At 48.5% G+C, this 23,313-nt stretch overlaps 2 protein-coding genes across 5 annotated transcripts in view; both read right to left on the bottom strand.

The window, feature by feature from the left end:
- The window catches only part of INTS1 (integrator complex subunit 1), a 37,722-nt gene extending 22,500 nt beyond the window's left edge, over nt 1-15,222 (bottom strand). Inside the window, exons 1-19 of the mRNA XM_034441566.3 lie at nt 14,991-15,222; nt 13,161-13,445; nt 12,469-12,665; nt 11,287-11,424; nt 11,036-11,195; nt 10,194-10,299; nt 8,900-9,086; nt 8,607-8,752; nt 7,653-7,794; nt 6,518-6,694; nt 6,275-6,383; nt 5,298-5,418; nt 5,110-5,187; nt 4,015-4,172; nt 3,027-3,123; nt 2,735-2,826; nt 2,076-2,136; nt 925-1,122; nt 607-736 (exon numbers count right to left, since the gene is read on the bottom strand). Of these exons, the coding sequence (XP_034297457.2) occupies nt 607-736; nt 925-1,122; nt 2,076-2,136; nt 2,735-2,826; nt 3,027-3,123; nt 4,015-4,172; nt 5,110-5,187; nt 5,298-5,418; nt 6,275-6,383; nt 6,518-6,694; nt 7,653-7,794; nt 8,607-8,752; nt 8,900-9,086; nt 10,194-10,299; nt 11,036-11,195; nt 11,287-11,424; nt 12,469-12,665; nt 13,161-13,445; nt 14,991-15,048 (2,640 nt within the window). The 5' untranslated portion in view covers nt 15,049-15,222. The remainder of the gene's footprint in view (nt 1-606; nt 737-924; nt 1,123-2,075; nt 2,137-2,734; nt 2,827-3,026; nt 3,124-4,014; nt 4,173-5,109; nt 5,188-5,297; nt 5,419-6,274; nt 6,384-6,517; nt 6,695-7,652; nt 7,795-8,606; nt 8,753-8,899; nt 9,087-10,193; nt 10,300-11,035; nt 11,196-11,286; nt 11,425-12,468; nt 12,666-13,160; nt 13,446-14,990) is intronic.
- A 1,017-nt stretch (nt 15,223-16,239) lies between these two features.
- Nucleotides 16,240-23,313, bottom strand: part of LOC117679547 (lysosomal alpha-glucosidase-like) — a 31,822-nt gene continuing 24,748 nt past the window's right edge. For all 4 annotated transcript variants that reach the window (XM_034441567.3, XM_060684034.2, XM_060684035.2 and 1 more), the window contains 6 exons: nt 23,145-23,293; nt 22,559-22,700; nt 21,884-21,982; nt 20,607-20,771; nt 19,662-19,808; nt 16,240-18,903 (listed from right to left, as the gene is read on the bottom strand). In XM_034441567.3, coding sequence (XP_034297458.2) covers nt 18,841-18,903; nt 19,662-19,808; nt 20,607-20,771; nt 21,884-21,982; nt 22,559-22,700; nt 23,145-23,293 — 765 coding nt within the window. In that variant the 3' untranslated portion in view covers nt 16,240-18,840. The remainder of the gene's footprint in view (nt 18,904-19,661; nt 19,809-20,606; nt 20,772-21,883; nt 21,983-22,558; nt 22,701-23,144; nt 23,294-23,313) is intronic.

Raw genomic sequence — 23,313 nt, 5'->3', positions numbered from 1 at the left:
AGAAGAAACTTCTAGTTTTGGGGACTGGAAAACTATGGAGGGCACAGAGAAAGGATGACTCAGAGGGGGAAGGGGGTGCCTGTTGCATTTGGGAAAAGAGGCTTGTAATTTTGGGGGGAAGAATGCAGTCTGGAGTTTGCAGAAAGGAGGGGCTCCTTCCCAGAAAACCCAGCAAGGAACTACTCAGAAGTAACTCTGCATCTCCTTCTTGGTTCTTTGGGCCTGACAGGAGCTCTGCAAAATCTGATTTTTTTCCCCCCTTGTTTTCCTCTCCAAAAGCTAGGTGCGTCTTATAGTCCGGAGCGTCTTAACATTCCGAAAAATACGGTACTGTTGTTCTTTCTTCTCTTTAGGACTGATATTCAGTGGTAGACTGGTTCTAGTTAGGAAGGTTCCATTCACCAACACCTGACCATCTTTTCAAGAATCTACTGAATCCTCTTCCAAGAGTGAGGAGAGCTCACTCAAAATTCTACAAACATCACTGGTCCTTCCATCTCCAGACATTTTCCTGGAAATTCTTACTTTCTGAACATTCTGAAAAATGTTATCTTTCTAGGCTGAGATTAATCGACGCAGAGCCTCCCAGCTCTTCATGCTACTCACCTGCCTCTGGATGATGTTGAGCAGGAAGTCGGGGTGCCGGCTACGACACAAGAGGTGCCCCAGGCGCAGGGACTGGTTGAGGCTTTTCACCTGATCCAGGACGGGCTGAGGCGGCCTGCGGGGAGGCCCCCTGCGAAAGGAACAAAAGTGGTGAAGAAGAAGAAGAAGAAGAAGAAGAAGGAGGAGGAGGAGGAGGAGGAGGAGGAGGAGGAGGAGGAGGAGGAGGGAGGAGGGAGGAGGGCAGGACAGCATCCTATCCCAGCTTCAGACTCTGCAGCTGTTGAGTCTCCTCCTTGGAAGATCACCAGGGCTTCTTACTGGGGATCCAAGCTGGTCAGCTGGGACAGCAGGAGGCTGCTACTCTCTGTGATGGTCTGCTTGGTGGAGGCCGCGGCCAGATGACCCTCAAAAGCGAGGATCTCCTGCTTCTCCCGCTGAGAGATCTGCAGTTCGCGGCTGATCATCTCCGTACGGGTTTCTTCGTCGGTCAGCGTGCAAGGAGGGTAGGAGTAATTGCTGGCGAAATGAAGGGGAAGCCGTTTTAATGAGGCAGTGGCTTGTGACTTGACGTTACGCTATATAAATAAAACTCGAAATAACCTCAATGTCAGCATTCCAAGTCACACGCCCACAGCAAACAGAACTCCGAGGCAAGTAGATTCCTCAAAGAACAGTTTTTATTTGGAGAGATCATTATCGGCACAGAGTGGTGAAAACCGACTCTGAGAGTTCCCACGATTTTCACCTAATTATAAAGTGAAAGTTTCCCTTTGCCCCAAACAATCAGTCACATTGTCCAATTGAGGTGCCAGCCGGTTGCCTGGTTAGCGTATTTTTCGGCTTATAAGACACACTTTTTTCCCTCCTAAAAGAGGCTGAAAATTTGGGTGCGTCTTATACGCCGAATGTAACCCTGCGCGCGGTGCCCAAAATGGCTACCCGGAACAGCTGCTGCCATCTCTTACCCCTTCCGCACTTCGCCTGCTTTAATCACTGGAACTCCCTCCGACGATCAGCTGTGCTTTAGAAGCTGTTTTTTTAGCCCCAACCTCAAAACCAGCGAGCGAACTAATGTGCTGAAGCTGACCAGGCTAAGGACACTAACCAGATGAATACCTGGTAGGCAGAATTTCCCCCCCCCATTTTCTTCCCCAAAAACTAAGGTATGTCATATACTCAGGTGCGTCTTATACTCCAAAAAATACGGTACTTCTCTCCTCCTCCTCCTCCTCTCTCCAGCCAGCTGTTGGGAGTGTCCTTGGTTCCCAGGAGAAACCATTTTGTTTTGGCTAAAAAGCCCAGCTATCTCTACTCCCCGCTCCCTTTCCCTCAACTCCAGTGTGGCAACGCTGAAACCTAAAAAAAAAATGGCCTTGGGGAGGCCAGCTTCAGGGTTGATACTCCCACCTTTTAAGATGGGAAAGAGAGAGAGAGAGATGTGGGACGGACTTTCCCAAGTCTGAACCTACTTGGTCATCACCATCTCCATCAGCATCTTTAGTGTGGGGTAGTCCTCCCAAGCGGTGAGACCTGCCAATCAAACCAGAGGAGGACAGGGAGGGGAAGGGGGAAAGGAAATCAGAAACATCGCATGCAGTAATCAGAGTGCCGGCAAAAGTCCTTGAACAAAATCTCTGCAAAGTCACAGACAGATTATTAGGATCATTAAGGTCACTATAAACTAAAAACAATTTGAAAAGGGGACTTAAAAAAAAATCTTATACCAGGGAAATACAGGTAGTCCTCAACTTACAACAGTTCATTCAGTGACCATTCAAAGTTACGATGACACTGGAAAAAAGTGACTTACGACCGTTTCTCATGGTTATGACCTCTGCAGCATCCCACTGATCAAAATTTGGATTCTTAGCCAACTGGCTCGTATTTATGACGGTCGCAGTGTCCCAAGGTCACGTGATCCCTTTTGCAAGGCGACCTCTGACGAGCAAAAGTTCATGGGGAAGCCCCACCTCCCACTGCTTTGTGTGTGTGTGTGTGTGTGTGTGTGTGTGTGTGTGTGTGTGTGTGTGCAGATGTTGTTTCTGTGCAGACACAGGGAGGGAAAACAGCTACCTTCAGTCGTGCCACCCCCGGCCCTGCAGGAAAGGATTCCCACTGTAAGACTCACCAATGTTTTCCGGATTGAATGCAGCCACCACCAGCAAGAGAGGCCAAGCCTTCCAGTAAAGGGTTGAAATAGCCAGATTTGGAGGCTGGTACCTGCAGGAGAGGCAAGGATATATGATTCTGTTTAAACAAAATAATGCAATGTACAAAAGAAAAAACAAATCAGGACAGAATAGGCTTTATTGTCCCATGTTTGCCGTTGAAAAAGAAAGGAAGGAAGGAAGGAAGGAAGGAAGGAAGGAAGGAAGGAAGGAAGGAAGGAAGGAAGGAAGGAAGGATCTCTTCACAATTACCCCGGAGGCAGCTGGATGTTCTCAGGATGGTGGTAAGTACAGAGGTTCAAGACGGCATCAATCAGTTGAATCCTCTCCACTCTCAAGACTTCGAGATCTGAAACCCAAAACGGGAGCAGCAAGGTATAAAAACATAGATAATCTGCACGAGATTGTGCTCAGTTTGTACAGGGGTAGCTAACAGCCAACAGAGATTCTTCATTCAGCCAGCACAGGGGACCAAGGAGAGGAGCCCTGGGGGCGCAGTGGTGAGAATGCAGTATTGCAGGCTAATTCTGCCCACTACCAGTTCGATCCTGACTGTTCAAGGTCGACTCAGCCTTCCAACCTTCCAAGGTCGGTAAAATGAGGACTGAGATTGTTGGGGGCAAGAGGCTGACTCAGTAAACCACTTAGAGAGTGCTGGAAAGCACTGTGAAGTAGGATATAAGTGCTATCTTCCTTCCTTCCTTCCTTCCTTCCTTCCTTCCTTCCTTCCTTCCTTCCTTCCTTCCTTCCCTCCCTCCCTCCCTCCTTCCTTGCCATGATGATGTAATGGTTAGAATGCAATATTGTAGGCTAACTCTGCCCACTGGTAGGAGTTCAATCCTGACCGGCTCAAGGTTGACTCAGCCTTCCATCCTTCCGAGGGTAAATGAGGACCCAGATTGTTGGGGGCAAGAGGCTGACTCTGTAAACCGCAGAGAGGGCTGTGAAGCCCTGGGAAGCGGTATATAAGTCCAAGTGCTATGCCTATTATGGAAGGAGGATAGGTAATCCTCAACCTATAACCATTCCTCTTAACAACCATTCGAAGTTACGAAGGTTCTGGGAAAAATGACTTGCAACCATTGCTCACACTTATGACTATTCGTTTGATCGCAACCAGCAGGTATTTATGATGGTGTGAGTCACCGTTTCTGATCTTCTCAGAGGACATGGCATCAGCAGCTACTGCTTCAGCAGCGGCAAAGAAGCAGAGGCCACAAATGGCTCAAAGGAGGCTCACCGTCCGCCTGCACGGCTGCTGCCCGCTTCACCAGGTGGTCGGCCAGTTCCATGGCGTCGGCGGGGCCGAGGGGAAGATCTCGCGACAGCCCAATGACCAGGATGCGCATGAGGGTGTCCTCAAGGATTGGCACTTCGGAGCAAAGGCGGAGGAAGAAGCTGGCCAGGAAGAGAAGGGGGGGGGGGGAGATGCTTAGCAAGTTCACATCCAGAACAACAGAGGAGAGACCGACTTCCCAAAAGAATAACAGAATAAAACTTTATTGTCACTTTAAATCTAGACTAATCAGCGTACGTTAAAGTGAGATTTCGTTGCACTCAGCTCTCAAAAGAGAAACCACTATGCATATAGCCACATACACACACATATATGACACAGAGAAACATCATAGGATGTATACAGGGCCGGATTTAGATGAAAAGAGGCCCTAAGCTATTCCACTTATGAGGCCCTTTCTCCTATAGTGAAAGTGTAATTTTAATTTTGCTAACAATTTGAATGTAGGGAATGTAGGCCCCTCTTGATCTTGAGGCCCTAGGCTGAAGCCTAGTTAGCCTATAGGAAAATCCGGCCCTGGATGTATACATACTCATGGCAGAAAAAAAACAGAATATTGCGAGTTTACAAAACGGCCGGCCTAAGGAACAAAGCTGTCCCAGAATCTAGTTGTCCTGCTATAGATTCCCAGAGGGGAGCAACAGAAACAGAGCCTGGAGTGGGGCCTCTAACACGGCTTCCAATGCTTTCAACAAACCACCAATGGTGGTTTGGGTACCAGGCCAAGCCACTGATTATGCTTTCCGAGTCACAAGGCTCTGTTTCAGCAGCCACGAGCAGCAAACTAGCGTCGGCTACACTCTGTTGAATGTCTATGATCTAGAAGAGTGTTTCTCAACCTTGGTAGCTTGAAGATGGGTGGACTTCAACTCCCAGACTCCCCCAGCCTGGGGGATTCTGGGAGTTGAAGTCCACCCATCTTCAAGCTTCCAAGATTGAGAAACACTGATCTAGAAGTAGGGAAATTCTACCCCAAACCCTTGACGCCCCACCCCCACCACAGCAGGGTTCTAGGTTCAAGTCAAGCACCAGATTTACTTGCGGTCACTCTCTGGGGGCCAATTATCCCATTTGTAGTAGGTCTCGGGTTGCTCTGTGAACAGGACTTTGTGGAGGCTGTTTTAAAAATAAAGAGAGAGAGAGGGGACAAATGTGGATGAGGTAAGTTCTCGGGGATCCCCCTTGCAAGGAGGGTTTCCCTGACCCCCATCGGTCCCTTCTCTTACCAGTGTATGTATTCCTTGGGAGCCAGCTTGGTGATGGACGGCACCACCGTGTGCAGCCACCAGACGGCGTCCCGCTGGATGGCTGCGATCTGGTTCTGGAAAGCCCGCAGCCCTTCCAAATCTGGGGAGGAAAGAGAAGGTTTCCAGCTCTTCTTAGGACCGAATCTGGGTTGGATTAACCCCAAATCGGAGCTCATCTCTCACACCGACTCCTTCTACTCCCAAGATCCAGGAAGGATTGAGAAACCCCGGTGATGGGAGTGGTTAGAATGCAGCATTGCAGGCTGACTCTGCATTCCCACAGCCAGCAGTTCGATTCTGACAATGGGGCTCAATCAGCCTTCCATCCTTCCAAGGTCAGTAAAACGAGGACCCAGATGGTTGGGGGCAACATGCAAATTATGCTGACATTGCAAACTACCCAGAGAGTGCTGTAAAACAGGATTCCCCAATCTGTGGGCCGTGGCCCACAAGTGGTCCGTGAGGGTTTTGCAAGGGGCCACAGAAATAGCCGGCCAGCGCATGTGCCCTCACGCCCATCCTGTTAAGGTTCCGACTGACGAACCCAACTGAGCCAGCACTCCGAGACAGTCAGATCTCTTTAAGAATTGCTTTGTTTTCTTTTTTTAATTTTAAAAAATGTTTTATTAAATAAACATTAAAAACATTGGTCCCACTGACCAGGATGGTCACACTGTGACTGTGTCCAATGTTTCTTTTTAAAAAAAGAATTGCTTTGTCGAATACATCATTTTGGCACACATGAAAGCAAAACCAGCTCTAGTTAATTCCCGCTTGGCTGTCTCAGGAATTCTGGGAGTTGAAGTCCACAGGTTGTAAAAGGGCCACAGCTGCCCACTCCTGCACTATGGGGTAGTATATACGGTACGTCTAAGTGCCCTTGCTGTCCGCCCATTGGTGAGGATTGGGGACTCTCAACCCCCAACCAAGCCATAAAGTGACACTTTTCTTCTCACTTTTCTTCTCGCCTTTGTCCCAGGCCACGCCGGCTTCCTTCACCTGGGCGGTGATGCTCAGCATCATGGAGACGGCCAGCAGGTCTGTAATGTGGATGACGAAGCGGTCCTGAGAGAGCAAGGGTGAGGGAGAGAGGGTTAAGACGCCCGCGGAGCCCTGACGGAAGGAGAACAGCGGGAGCGGATCTCGTGAGGACGGGAAGCTGGGTGGTCCTCGTTTTAAGACCGTATCGCATTCCTCACCTTGAACTCCATGTCAGCATACTGCGGCTCCTTCCGTTCCTGCATGAGTCCCAGGCAGAAAGCCTGGAAGTTGATCTCGTGCTTGGTCTGCTTGATGATCTCCCGCAGGAGAGCCCGGGAAGCTCTCAGGTAGTCGTCTTTGTTGGTCAGCAAGTCTTGGAAGACCATGGCCAGGAACTGAGGGGAGGAATAGGAGCCTTGGTAGCACAGTGGTTTAATGCACCCTGTTATTAACACAGCTGCCTGCAATTTCTGCAGGTTCGAATCTCGCCAAGGCTCAAGGTTGAGTCAGCCTTCCATCCTTTCTAAGGTGGGTAAATTGAGGACCCAGTTTGTGGGGGCAATAAACTGACTTTGTATAAATATACAAAAGGATGAAGGCTATAGCTTAACGCATTGTAAGCCGCCCTGAGTCTCCGGAGAAGGGCGGCATATAAATCAAAGTAAAAAAAAAAAAAAAAAAGAGGGAAGGGAGGCGAGGAGGGGAGATAGAAAAGGAGAGGAGGAGGGAGAGGAAGAAAGAAGAGGAAGAAAGGGAAGGGAAGGGAGGGAAAAGAAGGGAAAATAAAAGAAGAGAAGGGAAGGGAAGGGAAGGGAAGGGAAGGGAAGGGAAGGGAAGAGAAGAGAAGAGAAGAGAAGAGAAGAGAAGAGAAGAGAAGAGAAGAGAAGAGAAGAGAAGAGAAGAGAGCTTCATGACAATCAGTGGTAGGACAAAATACCAGATCAAGCAAGCTGATTTTCGACGACAGTGAGGGGCGGTCATGCAACGAAAATCATCCAGAAGTGCTTTCAAAAAAGTTTTCTTGCAAAAATTATAGCTCTCTTTTATGACAAAGATTGACAAGTCCTCCAGAGGGGTTGGCTGCTGGGACCCCCATGGGATAAATCCGCCCCTTCCTCACAAGAGCGGTGGCCCTGAGTTATCAACAAAATTCAACAGAGTGTGAACCCAGCTTGTCCCTCCCCAGGTTCTTCCCAAATGGAGCAGTCAGATGACACTGGATGAGCGCAAAACCCCAGAAGTGTTGGGAGCTGAAGGAAGGAAGGGGAAACAAGGGAGTCCTCCTTCCCTTCCTTGGGATTGGTCATCCATCTCTTGGCGGTGGTTGAATCTGAGGCTGGACATCCAACATACCTTTGGCGCTAGTTCCGGGCTGTGTTGAAGGACCGTATACAGGATCTGCATATTGTTGGGGTTTCTGGCGTTGGACAGTTCGTTGAAAATCACCGATTTGACCACAGTGCCCAAGTTGTCCCGGTGAGCGTTCAGCAGCTCCCTGGAAGATGCTCAGGCTCAGAAGAAGCACCATACTTAAAGAGGTGAGACTTCTCCCCAATCCCTGTCAGTTGCCAGATGGAAGATGGGCCTCCCAAAGATGGTCCATCCTTTGCAACTTTTAAGACTCAGATTATAGATTAACAGAGTTGGAAGAGACCTTGGAGGTCTTCTAGTCCAACCCCCTAACTTTAGGCAGGAAACCCTAAACCATTTCATACAAATGGTTATCCAACTTCTTCTTAAAAACTTCCAGTGTTGGAGCATTTACAACTTCTGGAGGCAAGTTGTTCCACTGATTAATTGTTCTCACTGTCAGTAAATTTCTCCTTAGTTCTAAGTTGCTTCTCTCCTAGATTAGTTTCTACCCTTTGCTTCTTGTCCTGCCCTCAGGTGCTTTGGAGAATAGCTTGACCCCCTCTTCTTTGGGGCAGCCCCTGAGATATTGGAAGACTGCTATCATGTCCTCCCTAATTCTTTTTTTCATTCAACTAGACATACCCAATTCCAGCAACCGTTCTTCGTATGTTTAATCATCTTTGTTGCTCTTCTCTGCACTCTTTCCAGACTCTCCACATCTTTTGTTGTGGTGGACTTCAACTCCCAGAATCCCCCCAACCAGCATGGTTGGCTGGGGAATTCTGGGAACTGAAATCCACAGGTCTTCAAAAGTTTCAAGGTTGGACAGTCCTGGTGTAGAGAACCCTGATGTGTTTCTCCACCAGCACCCGTTAGGTCTCCTCCATCACGTAGGGTTCCGCCTGGAGCATTCCTTCAATGACACACACCCCTGCCCCATTTCTGTCTGCCTACCTCACGCAGAGCATGTAGTGATTGAGAAGGACTTTGGGCTTCAGGCGGATCTTGATGAGGTTGGAGACCACTTCCACGTCCTCGGAGCTGTGGGTGTTGCAGTTCATGCAGACAGACATGAGCAAGTCCTGGGCTGGCCGAGTGAGCTGCAAAAAAGAGGAATTTGAGTGGGATACCCGGGACCTGCGACAAACCTCACCCAGGTAGGACGGGGGAAAGCCACGTGAGATCCTTCACCAGAAACACTCACTGAGTCATTCAGCTGGACGAGATCCTTCCAAAAACCTCCCTACCTTGGGATTCTGCAGCCACATTTCCAGCCTCTGCACAGCCATCTGCCGGATCTCTTTGTAGCCACAGGTAGCGGTCAGAAGGCGCAACAGATTCCGGGAGACGTTGTCCATCGGCTGGCGCCTGTTCAGCTGGTCCCGCAACATGTCCAGAACGTATTCCTCCACACTCTCGGCGAGGTCGTCGTACCTGGGCCAAAAGAGTGGCACTTTTACAAATTTACCTGGTGCTTCTAGGAGGAGCTCCCACCTTAGTCCAGGATTCAGAGTGGGTATATCAATGCATCAAAGTGGAGAAGGAGAAATAATTCTTGAAGGACAGCTCAAAGACATATTCAGCTATGTTTAATTAAAGGAAAAAGGGACTTGATTTTCATGAGAATTTTCGTTGAATATTGACATACCGTATTTTTCAGAGTATAAGACACACTTCAACCCCCCCCTAAAAGGAGGTGAAAATTTGGGTGCATCTTATACACTGAATGTAGCCAAAAACGTGAGGCACGGAGGAGGCAATGGTCTATGACAATTCCTGCAGCCTGGAACAGCTGTTTGCTATTTGCTGCAAGGACTGTCAGAGTTTGCAGCCGCAAGCAAAACACAAGCAGAGGAGAGGAGTTTCAGTTTTAGTTTCAGAGATCAGCACAGCATGCAGCTTTAGAACAACTGACCTAAGCCATGCCCAGGCTCCTTCCTGTCTCCTTCTTTGTTGCTCACACAGCAAATACTTTTTCAGTTTCCAAACAGTCTCACACGCTGACAGGACGCTAGCCAGATGAATATCGATGGACGCTGGTAGGCAGAGGAAGAATTTTTTTCCCCTTATTTTCCTCCCCCGAAACTAAGGTGCGTCTTATGCTCCGAAAAATACGGTAATTGGTTTATTTTATTTCTTCCAAAACCCATAGCACCGTCTCCGCCAATTCTTCTCTACCACAACAATCCTAGACTGGGCTGAGATGAAGGGATCTTGGCATTAAGCATGGCTGAGGGCAGATTTGAATGAAGGACTGTTTTTGGCTTCAATGACAGCATCTCTGATCTGACAGCTCTGAGACTAGGAAAAAAAGCAGAATTCCCCCATAGCAAGAAAACTTTTCTTCCTAGGTGACGGATGCAGCACTGGGAAAATCTGGGTTCAACAAGAAGATTCTCTAAAGATATGGAGAAAGGTAAGACTGAAATGTCCCGGAGATGCCTCATAGGAAGTGCTCAAGGTTGGAACGTCTCAACCCAGAAACATTTTAAAAATCTGTAGGGAACTTTCCCGGGGATACAGCAGAGAGGAAGGTGCTACCTGGGCATTAGGTGGGCCTCCTGCTCAGGGCTCATTTTGTCCTCAGCTATCAACAATTCGCTTTGACTGTCTTCTTCTTCTGGAACCGAAGGATGAGGGCTGTTTCCTAGAAAGTCCACAAATGAGAACGACAGTCATCGCAGTGAATCACAGCCTGTCCTCAAAGGTCACAAGGACCGATAGTTTTCAGGGAAAACAATTATCTTTACACTTGGCTTTGAACCTCTGTCCATCCACTCTCTGCGGGTATAGCTGTAGGCTCCTGGAGGGCTTTGGCCCTGCCTCGTCTTAACCACAGTTTAATGTTGCATCTATTAAATCAACTGTAGCAAAGGGTTAAGCACCATGGTGTCCCCCTAATATTGTCAAATCCTCAAATCCAACTTCCTTCCTTCCTTTTCCTCTTTCCCTCCCTTTGTTCCTCTTTCTCTTCTTCCTTTCTCTTTATTTTCTCCTTTCTTTCCCTCCCTCCCTTTGTTCCTTTCTTTATTTTCTCCTTCCTTCCTTCCCTCTTTCCTTTCCCTCCCTCCCTTTGTTCCTTTCTCTCCTTCCTTATTCATTTTTATTTTCTCCTTCCTTCCCTTCCTTTCCTTTCCCTCCGTTCCTCTTTCTCTCCTTCCTTTCATTTTTATTTTCTCCTGCCTTCCTTCCCTCCCTTTCCTTTCCCTCCCTCCCTTCCTCTTTATTTTCTTTCCTTCCTTCCCTCCCTTTCCTTTCTCTCCCTCCCTTTTGTTCCTTTCTCTCCTTCATTTCTCCCTCATTTTTATTTCCTTCCTTCCTTCCTTCCTCCCCTCCCTCCCTTCTCAAAACCTACTTCATCTGCTCTCAAGAAGCCCTCTTACCAGCACTGAGGTCTCCTCCACCGCGTCCAACCTCTCCGTGCGACAAAATATTTTTCGGGGGCATCTTGGTGCCAAAAGCTGTCTGGATGTTTTCCACGAAGGTCTTGCAGTGAGGGCTGTCCACCCAGATCCGTTCCCCCAGCGAATCCTCCATGTAAACCTAGAGGAGAGGGAGACCCCTTCACCTCTTCCCTGAAGTGCCCAGCGTTCCCTTCAATCCTATGAAAACCGCCACCTCCATGTCAGCTCACCTTGACAAATATCTCAGGCCAGTTTTCGTCTTCCTCATAAGCCGCCATGAGGAGGTTGCAGGCCAAGACGGACACCAGGCTGTTCCCTTTGGCTTTGAAGTTGATGGAGGCATCTCGGCGGAGGAGGCTGCACAGCGCCTGGGGAAGCAAAGGGTTCCTGAGCATGTGAGAAAAAGTATTCGGAATGCCAGTCCTGCTGGAGAAACTTTAGAACGGGCCCGGACAGCTAAGCAGAGTTGGGCCACGCTTCAACAGGGATGGGTAGATTGTATTTCCATTTTTTAAAGAATCTGTGTGGGGCTCAGGGATAAGAAACCATGTGCATACAAGAAATAGTTAAATGAAATAGAAAGAGAAGATGTACTGTAGATGGTGGGAAATATAACGAGGCAAGGAAAGGTTACATGGGTAAGCAAAAAATATGACTTATGTATTTACTGATTTACCTTTAAAGATTTATTATATATATATATACACATTAAGAATGATATGAGAACACATTTTTATACCATGTAACCGGCTTGCAAAGATTATCTATATGTACAAACATTTATATTTTTATTTCTTTCTTTTTTCTACACTATGTAACCGGATGGACAAAAATTGTATTATTATAATTTCTTAATAATAAAACACTAAAAAAGAAAAGAAAAAAGAAACCATGTGCAAGGTTGGGCTGCCCCAAAGAAGAGGGGGTCAAGCTATTCTCCAAAGCCCCTGAGGGCAGGACAAGAGGCAACGGGTGGAAACTAATCAAGGAGAGAAGCAACCTGGAACTAAGGAGAAACTTCCTGACAACAATTAATCAGTGGAACGACTTGCCTCCAGAAGTTGTGAATGCTCCAACACTGGAGGTTTTTAAGAAGATGTTGGATAACCATTTGACTGAAGTGGTGTAGGGTTTCCTGCCTAAGCAGGGAGTTGGACTAGAAGACCTCCAAGGTCCCTTCCAACTCTTCTATTCTATTCTATTCTATTCTATTCTATTCTATTCTATTCTATTCTATTCTATTCTATTCTATTCTATTCTATTCATCACTGGAGGTTTTTAAGAAGAGACTGGACAGCCAACTGTTTGGAATGGTATATGCTTTCCTGCTTGAGCAGAGGGTTGGACTAGAAGACCTCCATGGTCCCTTCCAATGAGGTTATTCTCTTATTCTGATTCTGCCCGCCCCTCACCTCAATCACTCCTTCTGTGGCGAAGATATTTGGCTTCATTTTCGCCAGGTACATCAAGGTCAGGTAGAGGGTGATGTCAGGCTTGGCCCGATTCATTTTCAGCTGCTTCACGGCTCCGCACAACACCCCTTCGATGCGGTCATCATTGCCTTCAGCTTCGGCAGCCTCGATCTCGTCCAGCAGAGCGTTGGGGGCCACTGTCAGCAAAGGGAAATCACGGCAGCTATTTGGCAGCCCAAACTCCCACTAAAACACCCACTACAGCACAGTTGGGTATTTTAAACAACTGCAAGAACAACATTTATTGGGTTCCAGACAGAAGCTCCAATATATTCTTTTTTAAAAGGCATCTCAAAGCTATCAGAAAATCATTCAATACATCATCATCTTCTTTTAAAGACCCCGTAACCCCTTGCGAGGTGGAGTCTTGGGCAACTGAATGGAGCTGAGTGTTTTAATGGCCGGATGCCCTCCCTGTCGCCAATGAGGAGTTTTGTTCAGCAGATATATTCTCATTGTACCGAGAGAGAGAAATATCTGCCTCTACCTAGGATTGAACTCACAGCCTCCTGATTGTGAAGAGAAAAACATTCAATACCTATCTGGTAAAATACATTGATAAATATCCTGCCCCCAATTTGGGAAGGGGAAATGCTGCCCCCCCCCCACCCCCATTCTCTTATAGACTTTACCTTCAATAGGAATGACTGACGGTTCTTTGATGGAAGGCGAAATGGCTCGCTTCTCAGCCACGGCGGCCTCGGCCAAACGTCCCAGAGCGCTGAGAGGGGGTGTGGAGGAAAGTTTGGGGCGCTTGGTCAGTCCGGAGGTGCTGGATAAAGCGGACGTCGCCGCCTCGCGCTTCCGCTCGGAGGGCAACCCAGATGATGTGGGCTTGAGTAAGGTGGCGGCTGTCTTGGACTCTCCCACCTGGCCTTTGGAGCCCAAAGCGATGAAATCCCCCGGAGGAGGGTGGCCTAAAATGGGGAAATGAAAGAAGGTGATTAGGTAAGGTTGTGGGGAGCCCCATGACGCCTCCTTCTGAAAGACCCAGAGAAATCTCCATTGGCTGTAATGTAAGTGACTTGGGCACGGGAGACAAAGCTTTGCCAGTGGGGCTGAGGACCCCCAGGGGGATAAAGAGACCCTCAAGTGGCTGGCTTGATTGTTGTCGCTAAAGGCATGCAGGTTTGGAGGTGGGGGTGTATAGGGGGTCTTATTTCTATAGGCTGCCCGGAGTCACTGTGAGTTGTGGATGTCATATCAATTTTCTTAATAAAAAAATAAATAAGAATACAGGTAGTCCTTGACTTACGACCACAACAGAGTCCAAAGTTTCTGTCGCCGAGCAAGACGTTGGTTGAGCGAGCTTCGCCCCCATTTTACGACTTCTCTTGCCACAGTCGTTAAGTGGATCGTTGCGTTTGTTAAGTTAGTCACACGGTTGTTAAGCGAATCAGGCTTCCCCTTTGACCTGGCTTGTCAGAAGGCCGCCAAAGGGGATCACCTGACCCCTCAAGACACAGCAACCGTCATAAAGAGGAATCAGTGGCCAAGCGTCCAAATTTTTATCATGGGACCGTGTGAAAAATGTTGTTAAGTCACTTTTTTTCAGCACCATTTGTTAACTTTGAACTGTCGTTAAATGAAACACTGTAACTCGGGGACTACATGCAGCTGTTCTACCATGCAGAAACTGACCAGCCGAGAAAGCCTCCCCTCCTTGCTGTAGTCCTCGACTTACAACAGTTCATTTAGTGACCCCTTCAAAGCTACAACAGCACTAAAAAAAAGTGACTTATGACCATTTTTCCACACTTAACGACCAGGGTAGCCTTCCCCTCCCCCCGCAGTCACGTGATCAAAATTCAGACGCTTGGCGACTTGACTCGTATTTACGACGCTCGTCCTGCGATCCCTTCTGCGACCTTCTGACGAGCAAACTCCCAACGGCGAAGCCAGAGTCACTTAATGGCCGCGTGACGAACCTATCCCACGGTGGCGATTCGCTTAACGACGGCGTTCAAGGAAGGTCCTAAAACGGGGGCAAAACTCACTGAACCGAACAGAAAAGCGGGGGGGAGGGGGGGGCTCCGTTTGTGGTCGTCTTAAACGTCGAGGACCGCCTGTAACAGGAAAGAAAGGAGGAGAGAAAAGAGGGTGTGGGGATGGGGGGGGGGAAAGAAGAAGAAGAAAAAAAACACCAGCCCTGCGAGGTAGACCAGCCCAAGGAAACAAAATTACTGTTAGGATCAGGTTTATTTATTTATTTTTTTTATTGAAAAGAGAAACGTTCCTCTCTTTGAGGGGAAGGTGGGGGAGGGGTCTTGGAGGCGACCCTCCCCCCCTTTCCAATTTGGAGACCCCCCCCATTTTTTGCCCTTCCCCACGTGCCCCCCCGACACGCTTCTTCTGCGGGGGGGGGACCCCAACCTCCCCCCTTCCTCGCGAGGAGACGCCCCTCCCCCACAGACGGGGAGGGGGAGGGGGTCCCTTTCACCAGCCCCTCCCCCCCCTTTTACCGGAGGGCTTGGCGGCGGCGCTAGGGCGGCGCGCGGCCGCGGGCTTCGCCCTGTTCATCCTGCGGCGGGGGAGGGGGGGTAGTTCTCCCCTCCCCCCACACAAAGAGGGGGATTTGAGAGGGGGGGAGGGGTCGTCCCTGGAAGGGAGGGGGGGGAGCTGCCGGTTTCTCCGATTCAAGCAGCGGAGATGGGAAGGAAACCGGAAGTTCCGCTCGTTGGACCGGAAAGCGGCCCCTCTAGGAAGGAGGGTGTTTTTTGTTTGTTTGTTTTTTCGGCTGCCACCGGCGGCCAGGAGGTGGAACTGCAGCCTCTTCGCTTTTAAACGGCGCCGAGTCGGACAAGTAATCTGGTTGCTTGGAAAGGGGACGAGCGCTTGCGCCCCCGCGCGGCCGAAAGGGATAACCGCATTTCTAACCGTAGCAAGAGCGTCTTAGACTTATATCCCGCTTCACAGTGCTTTACAGCTTTCTCTAAGCGGTTTTTAGAGTCAGCCTCTTGCCCCCCCCTTCCCAAACAATCTGGGTCCTCATTTGACCAACCGTGGAAGGAGGGAAGGCTGAGTCAATCTTTGAGCCGGTCAGGATCGAACTGCTTGCGGTGGACAGAGTTAGCCTGCAATACTGCATTCCAACTTCTGGGAAGGAAGGAAGGAAGGAAGGAAGGAAGGAAGGAAGGAAGGAACGAACTAACTAACTAACTAACTAACTAACTAACTAACTAACTAAGAATTACAACCACAATTGAGGCCAAAATTTATGTTGCTAACTGAGAAATTTGTTAAGGATCAAACTCCAAGCAGTAGGCAGAATTAGCCTGCAATTCTGCATTCTAACCTCTGGGAAGGAAGAAGGAAGGAGGGAGGGAGGGAGGGAGGGAGGGAAGGAAGGAAGGAAGGAAGGAAGGAAGGAAGGAAGTTATACAGGTAGTCCTTGAATTACAACCACAATTGAGCCCAAAATTTATGTTGCTAAGTGAGAAATTTGTTAAGGATCGAACTCCAAGCAGTAGGCAGAATCAGCCTGCAATTCTGCATTCTAACCACTGCGCCACCATAGCTGTTAAAGTTCCTGGATGTTTCTGTTGCAAACGTCAGAATGCGCATTCAATTGATGGAGGGTGTTTCGGATTCATAGGATTAGAGAAACGCAGCGCTGGGAACCCTCTGCACCTGGAAAGGAGCCCATCTTCACCTGCCATGACGAGGGGGATAAGTTTGGCGTGGGGGAAGGTGAAACAGCCATACCACATATCAAGAACACATCACATTGTATTTTATTTCTTTCTTGGTACAGAAACTTGGGGGAAAAGAATCAAGCAGAGTTTAGAAATATATATATATTCCAAAAATAATAATAAAGCAACCACTCCAATGGGATAAAGCTCATGTTTCTTTTTCCTTAGTCTTCCTAACGCACCACAAAATTGCACAGATGTTGATGTACAGCAGTGTAGGTGAAGCCTGACAACTTTGAAACATGCGGACTTCAACTCCCAGGATTCTAGGAGTTGAGGTCCACATGTCTTCAAATTGTCACATTTAATCAGCACTGCTATACATTATATTTGTTGATTTTTCTGGCTACCCTTGCCATTCTGGAAAAAAAAAAAAAAGACACAGGACAGGTAAATGAGAAATTATCCCGGACATCTTTCAGGTGATGGTCCATAAACTCTTTGCTCACACCGAGATTGACCTCACAGAAAATGGGTACTCCAAAAAACAGGCTTAGCTAACCCTATCGTGGTTTAACTGGCGGTAGCGCTACAAAAACTGCTGTGGCTCTTGAGCAGCGCTAGGAATTTTGGACAGGTTGAGCAAGGAAGAAACCCCCCTGCTTTGTAGTTTTATTGTCATTGCACCATAAATTAAATGCCGTCTTAAAGGGAAAACAAAATTCTCCAAACCCCAGCAGTTGGGAAAACTGTGGGCGAGAAAACAGTGCAAACTGGATTTTTCTGAAGTAGAAATCTATGCATTTTAGCACAGGATAGACATTCATTCTGAGGGTGAGTACGGGGCAAGACGAGGTGCCCTTCCTATTTGGGGTGTGTGTGTGTGTTAATGCTGAGAAATACACCCCCACGTTCTCACACTAGCGTGCAAAAAGAGCTAACCCTGCCCCATTGGCGACGGTTCTGCAGCAAACCCTTCCGAATCTCAAAATTTAAAAGCAAAAAGTTGTTCCGTGCAACAGATTACCCTTGGTAAAGTTGCCAGCTTGGTTTAAATAAACGTTATTGGTTAAATAAGCTTCCATGACTTGGCCATCCAATGGTAGAGAGGATCAAGGCTGGCTAATAATAATAAGGGCATTTGGGCTCGGTTCTCCGTGCAAGGTGCTTTCAGAAGTGTTAATTTACCTGTCAGGAGTGAAGCAGGTTAATTACAGGGTGAAATATCGCCCTTCACCTCTGTTCAGCTCTGACTGGATGGTGGAGGGATGGAGCCAGTCAGAGTTGAAGAAGCTTCTTGGATGAGAAGCGAAACGTCTTCAAAGAAAAACCAGATAAGTCCAGTTTCCCTCTTGAAAAAAAAACATCTTTGGGACAACCATGACTTGGATAACTGAGAATCTCCATAGACTTCTGTTTCTTCCTTCTTTCTTCCCTCTCTCCTTCCTTCCTTCCTTCCTTCCTTCCTTCTTTCCTTCCTTCCCTCCCTCCTTCTCTTTCTCACTTCCTTTGTTCCTTCCCCACCATCCAGTCAGAGCTGAAGAAGCTTCTTGGATGAGCTGGAGGACTGAGAAGACATTTTCCTTCCCTTCTCTTCCCTTCCCTTCCCCTTCCTTCCTTTCCTCTTTTCCTTCTCCTTTCCTTCTTTTCTCCTTTCCTTCTTTTCCCCAAAGTGTTTTTCCCAAGAGGCAAGTTGGACTTTCTGCTTTTTCTTTGAAGACATTTCGCTTCTCGTCCAAGAAGCTTCTTCGGCTCTGACTGGATGGTGGAGGGATGGAGCCAGTCAGAGTTGAAGAAGCTTCTTGGATGAGAAGCGAAACGTCTTCAAAGAAAAAACCAGAAAGTCCAATTTGCCTCTTGGAAAAAAAGCATCTCCAGAACAACCATGACCTGGAGGACTGAGAATCTCCATAGACATTTTCCTTTCCTCCTTTCCTTCCCCTTTCCTTTTCTTTCCTTTCCTTTCCTTCTCTTTTCTTCCTGTCCTCTCCCCCCTCCCCTCCCTTCTCCCTTCTTTTCCTTTTCTCCCTTTCTTTTCCTTTCCTTTCCTCCCTTTCTCTTCCTTTCCTCCCTTCCCTTCTTTTCCTTCTTTCCTTTCCTTTCCTTTCCTTTCTTTTCCTTTCTTTCCTTTCCTTCTTCCCCCAAAGTGCTTTTTTCAAGAGGCCATTGGACTTTCTTAATTAAACTGCAGAGAACTGAGAATGTTCGGCGTGCCCACTGCCCAAGTTCACACAACGGTGGAGAGGGAATCTCAGGAAACACCCCAGGCTGCTGACCCAAATGCCAGTGAACTCATCAGGAAAACTCAATTCCAGTGTCTTTGACTCGAAGTTCTCCTTTTCCAGGAAAGCTGCAAAGCGCCACTCGCGGAGTGGGACACGTTTGGCAACATGCGACGGAGCGAAACACGGAAGACGATGAGAGGTCTGTGTGCCGGAAAGCATGGAGCAGAAGCTGTAGAAGGGAAAGGCCTTTTCCAAGAAGCAGAAGGAGGCCATTGGCCAAGCAGGAGGGCCTTTTCCCGAGAAGATGCGAGGAGGCCACGGCGCGGCTCAGCTGGGGAGGCACAGCCACAGAGGTACGTGCGGATCCCACGCCGAGGTTCCCCACAGGCTTGTCTCCTCGAGGCGGTAGGTTCGTCATGCAACCGGTGCAGAGGAAATTCTCCTGGTCTCACTCACATCCACCGAACGGAGAAGCCCTGGCTGAGGGGAAGCTGCAGGTTGTTCACGTAGAGAACCTGTGGGGATGAACGCAAAAGATTGCCACGTGAGTGGGTGGCACCATTGTTTTATGGCAGGGGTCTCCAACTTTGGCCACTTTTAAGATTAGTGGACTTCAACTCCCAGAATTCCTCAGCCATCAGACTTCAAATTTTGGGCTTAGACAACTTAGAACTATGCCGACTTCGGTTTGACCTAAGCATAGTACATAAAATTATCTGCCACAATGTCCTTCCTGTCAACGACTACTTCAGCTTCAACCACAACAATACACGGGCAAATAATAGATACAAACTCAAGGTAAACCACTCCAAACTCGACTGCAGAAAATACGACTTCAGTGACAGGGTGGTCAATGCCTGGAATGCACTACCTGACTCTGTAGTTTCTTCCCCAAGCCCCCAAAACTTTAACCTTAAACTGTCTACTGTTGACCTCACCCCATTCCTAAGAGGTCTGGAAGAGGCGTGCATAAGTGCACCAGCGTGCCTACCGTCCCTGTCCTAATATTCCTTTTTACTCTTACTCTTTTCATGTATTCAAATTATGTTTATATTTTTACCTGTTATCTTATATATGCTTGACAAATAAACTTATGATGATGAAGGTTATCAACTAGTAAACCAACTTGGGTTACTTTTCATGTAGCAAGAAGCAAACAGACGGAGCCTTTCTCCCTGCTGGCTGAACGATTCTGGGAGTTGAAGTCACAAGTCCTTAAAGTTGCCAAGTTTGGAGACCCCCTCCCGGCCTGAATAACCAAATGGTTAATTACCTGATTGGCTAAATAAGTGAATGGCCAGTTTTTGCCACTGACGGTGACCGTTTTCGGCTCTTCCCGGACTCCGTAGACACTGAGTTTATCCACTGTGATGTAGGTGGCTTCGGTATTGGAATGCAGGACGGTGGAGATGAAGGTGTTCTGGAAGAAGGAGAAGGAGAAGAAGGAGGGTTCATGTTTCCTAAACAGAGAGACATGATAAACGGCTGCTACAATGACCTTCCCTCACTGCTAATAATTAGAATAATTAGAACTGCAGAAAAAAACCATGGCTACCAACCTGCCTTCCATGGAGGACCCGTATAGTGCAAGAGTCAAAAAGAGGGCTGTGAAAATATCTACAGACCCCTCACATCCTGGACATAAACCCTTTCAACTCCTACCCTCAAAATGAGGCCTGTTGATCTCACCCCATTCCTAAGAGGTCTGTACGGGGCAGGCATAAGCGCACCAGCATCCCTACCCTCCCTGTCCTACTGTCCCCATTTCCCATTTATTCATATCCATTTCCTCTATTCATATTCATGTTTATACTTATACCTGTTATCTCATACCTGTTTGACAAACTCAATTGGTAGCCTTGGTAGCACAGTGGACTAAAGCACTGTTATTAACATCCGCTGCTTGCAATTACTGCAAGTTCAAATCTCCCCAGGCTCAAGGTTGACTCAGCCTTCCATCCTTTCAAAGGTAAGTAAAATGAGGACCCAGATTGTGGGGGGCAATAAGTTGAATTTGTATAAAATATACAAAAGTATGAAGGCTATTGCTTAGCGCATTGTAAGCCGCCCTGGTCTCTGGAGAAGGGCGGCATATAAATTAAAGCAAACAAACAAATAAATAAATAAATATAAATAAATAAATAGAAGTCCTACTTGAAAGAGAACCGAGCAGAAGCAGCTCCTTCCTCCTCACGGCTCCCAGGTGGGAGCTTCTTACCTGTGTGACATTGAACACCAGGTAGGAATAGTCGCCCTTTTCAAAGGTGTCCAGGCTGTCACCATCGTCCCAGAACAGGTCTCCCCAGGCAGTGGAGGCCTGGGATAAGGCTGCGACCAGGGTCAGAGGGTTCCGGCGTGTTAGCCAAGTGCTGCCTCCGGGTTTCTGAGACACATCAGCAGAGGGAGGGAAGGAGAGGAGAGGAAGTCACTTGGGACAATCTGAGTAAAAGGTTTTCGTCTATGCAACCCTGTCTTTGCCTTCTGCTTGTAGCCCAGAAGCTGCATTTTCCTGGTAGAGACTGTGATGTGACGAACAAAAGTTTTGCAAACTCAAGACTGATGAAGAAAAAGCTATTCTTCCCTTGGAAGTAGCTTTCCCTTTTATTTTCCAGGTCTGTACTTCAACTTCCTGAGTTATTTGTCCTCACTGTTAGGAAGGTGCTCCTTTAAATCAAGAAAAGAAACAAATTGGAATTGAGGGGAACCTTCCTAACAGTGAGGACAATTAGCCAGTGGAATAGAAGTTGCCTCCAGAAATTGTGGGTGCTTCATCACTGGAGGTTTTTTAAGAAGAGACTGGACGGTCACTCGTCTGAAATAGTATAAGATCTCCTGCTTGAGCAGCGGGCTGGACTAGTTGACCTCCAAGGTCCCTTCCAGCTCGAATTCTGATTCTGAAGTTAGAAGGTTGGGGCTGGGGAATTCTGGGAAATGAAGTCCACCATCTTAATGCGACCAAGGTTGAGAAACAGTGTTCTGAGCTGTAGTGGGAAATATCTCTGGGCTGAAAAGTGATTGTTGTTGACATAACAAATGGCATTAAAACCTGAAATAAGACAGAAATCAGATCTTAAAGAGTCTCTTTTAAACCCAAGCTTTGGGATCCTATGCAGGGGTGGGATTCAGACATTTTAGCAACCGGTTCTCTGGCCAGTTGCTGGGTGGCTGTGGACGTGGTAGACGTGAGCTACTCGGCCTCCTGCACCATGGGGGGGGGCATTTTCACCCTCCCCAGGCTCCGGAGGCTTTCCTCGAGCCTCTGGGAGGGTTAAAACAGTCCTTGCAACTACCGGTTCAGTGACCCAGATTAAAATTAACATCCGGCTCACCTGAACTGGTCGGAACCAGCTGAATCCCAGCCCTGATCCTACGGAGGGAGAGAGGGTCAGGTTGCTCGTGTACAAGCTTGCCTAGAGAACCCTGGGCTCGCAGAAGTTTATCCAAAATCAGTGGGGGAGGCGGCAAAGAGCAAGTAAGAGCATCTTCTGGTCTCACCTGAGTCGGCAGGACGGTGCCCTCTCGCAGATGGACGTTGATGTGATCCAGAGGGGCCGCCATTTTCAAGCTCTCCCCGCTGCTGTTCACCGAAGAACCCTGAAGAGGATGAGGGGAAGGCCTCAAATGGGCATGAAGCTTTTGGAGGATGACGGTCCCCCTCGGAGTCTCAGAAATGGGGTTCTCCTGGACTCCAGAGAGGTGGGAGGACCATGACAGGAACTCAGGGGCTGGGTCCAGGGGTGGGCTCCCGGGGGTTTGTCAGGGTTCGGGCGATCCTCTACCCAAGGATCGCCGGGGTTTGGCAAACCCCCAAATGCCACTCCTGGCTGGCCACGCCCATCCCGCCCCACCCCTCCCAGGAGTCTCCACGCGGCCCATTCATAATTCCAGGTAAGTGCAGGGGCCGCGCGGAGGGTCTGGGAGGGCAAAAAATGGGCCTACCAGAGGCTCCAGAAATCTGGAAAGAGGCCTCCAGACCCCGGGCGAACCAGTTTTTGCCCTCCCGGAGGCTCGAAAAAAGCCTTCAGAGCCTTCGGAGGCTGAAAAATGCCCCCCTCTGCTGTGGTGCAGGTGGCCAACTAGGCCACACCCACCATAGCCACGCCCACCCAGCAACGAGGCAGCGAACCCGTTGCTAAAGGATCTGAAGCCCATCCCTGGCCAGGTCCTTACCGTGTAGTAATCATACCAAACGCCTTTGGGGAAGTAACCGATCACTGAATCTGCGCCAGGTTCCAGAACGGGCGTCACCAGCAGGACTCGGCCCCAAAGAAACTGCTTCTCTACTGCGTAGGTGGCCTCATCCTTTGGGAACCTACCACAAGGGGGAAATCATTGCCATACCTGCCTGTGTCCTGTTAAGAAGACCCACAACCATCCATTGAAAAGATCTTTCACTTCGTAAGCCTAGCGCCAAGGTTCCGATGGACAAATCCCAACCTTGATGCAAGCGCCATCGAGACGATCCAATCTCTTCATGCAAAACTTTATTGAGTACATCACTTTGGCACAATCGAAGGCAAAACCGGATCTAGATCTTTCCCGCCCTAAGCCCCATAGTTAAAGCTCACATTCTTACACATACACACACCCAATTAGCTCAGGTCAGATTGGCCAATACATTCTCCGGATATTGTTGTGGGAAAGTCTCTCTGGCTTTTGTAAACACCTGCTGAAGTGCCCTTGGCTCTCACACGGACATCTTGATGTCTGGGCCATGTTTTGATCTTCCGCTCCCTCCCTCCCCTTTTTGACTTACTCAAAAAACAGGGGGCGGGCGACCGTGTCCCCTTGCAGATGAGCCCGATGGAAGAGAGAATACAGCAGGGGCAACAGGGTGTAACGGAGTTCTAGAGCTGCCTTCATGGCCGTCCGGGCTGCTGGGCTAAAGGCTGTGGGATCTTGAGCCTGTTGAGAGGGGAAGGGAG

This window comes from Pantherophis guttatus, chromosome 14 (genome assembly GCF_059756535.1).
Source record: "Pantherophis guttatus breed Tessera chromosome 14, ASM5975653v1, whole genome shotgun sequence".
NCBI lineage: Eukaryota > Metazoa > Chordata > Lepidosauria > Squamata > Colubridae > Pantherophis > Pantherophis guttatus.
The sequence above is the reverse complement of the archived record's forward strand: the minus strand, read 5'-3'. Positions and strand labels throughout refer to the sequence as shown.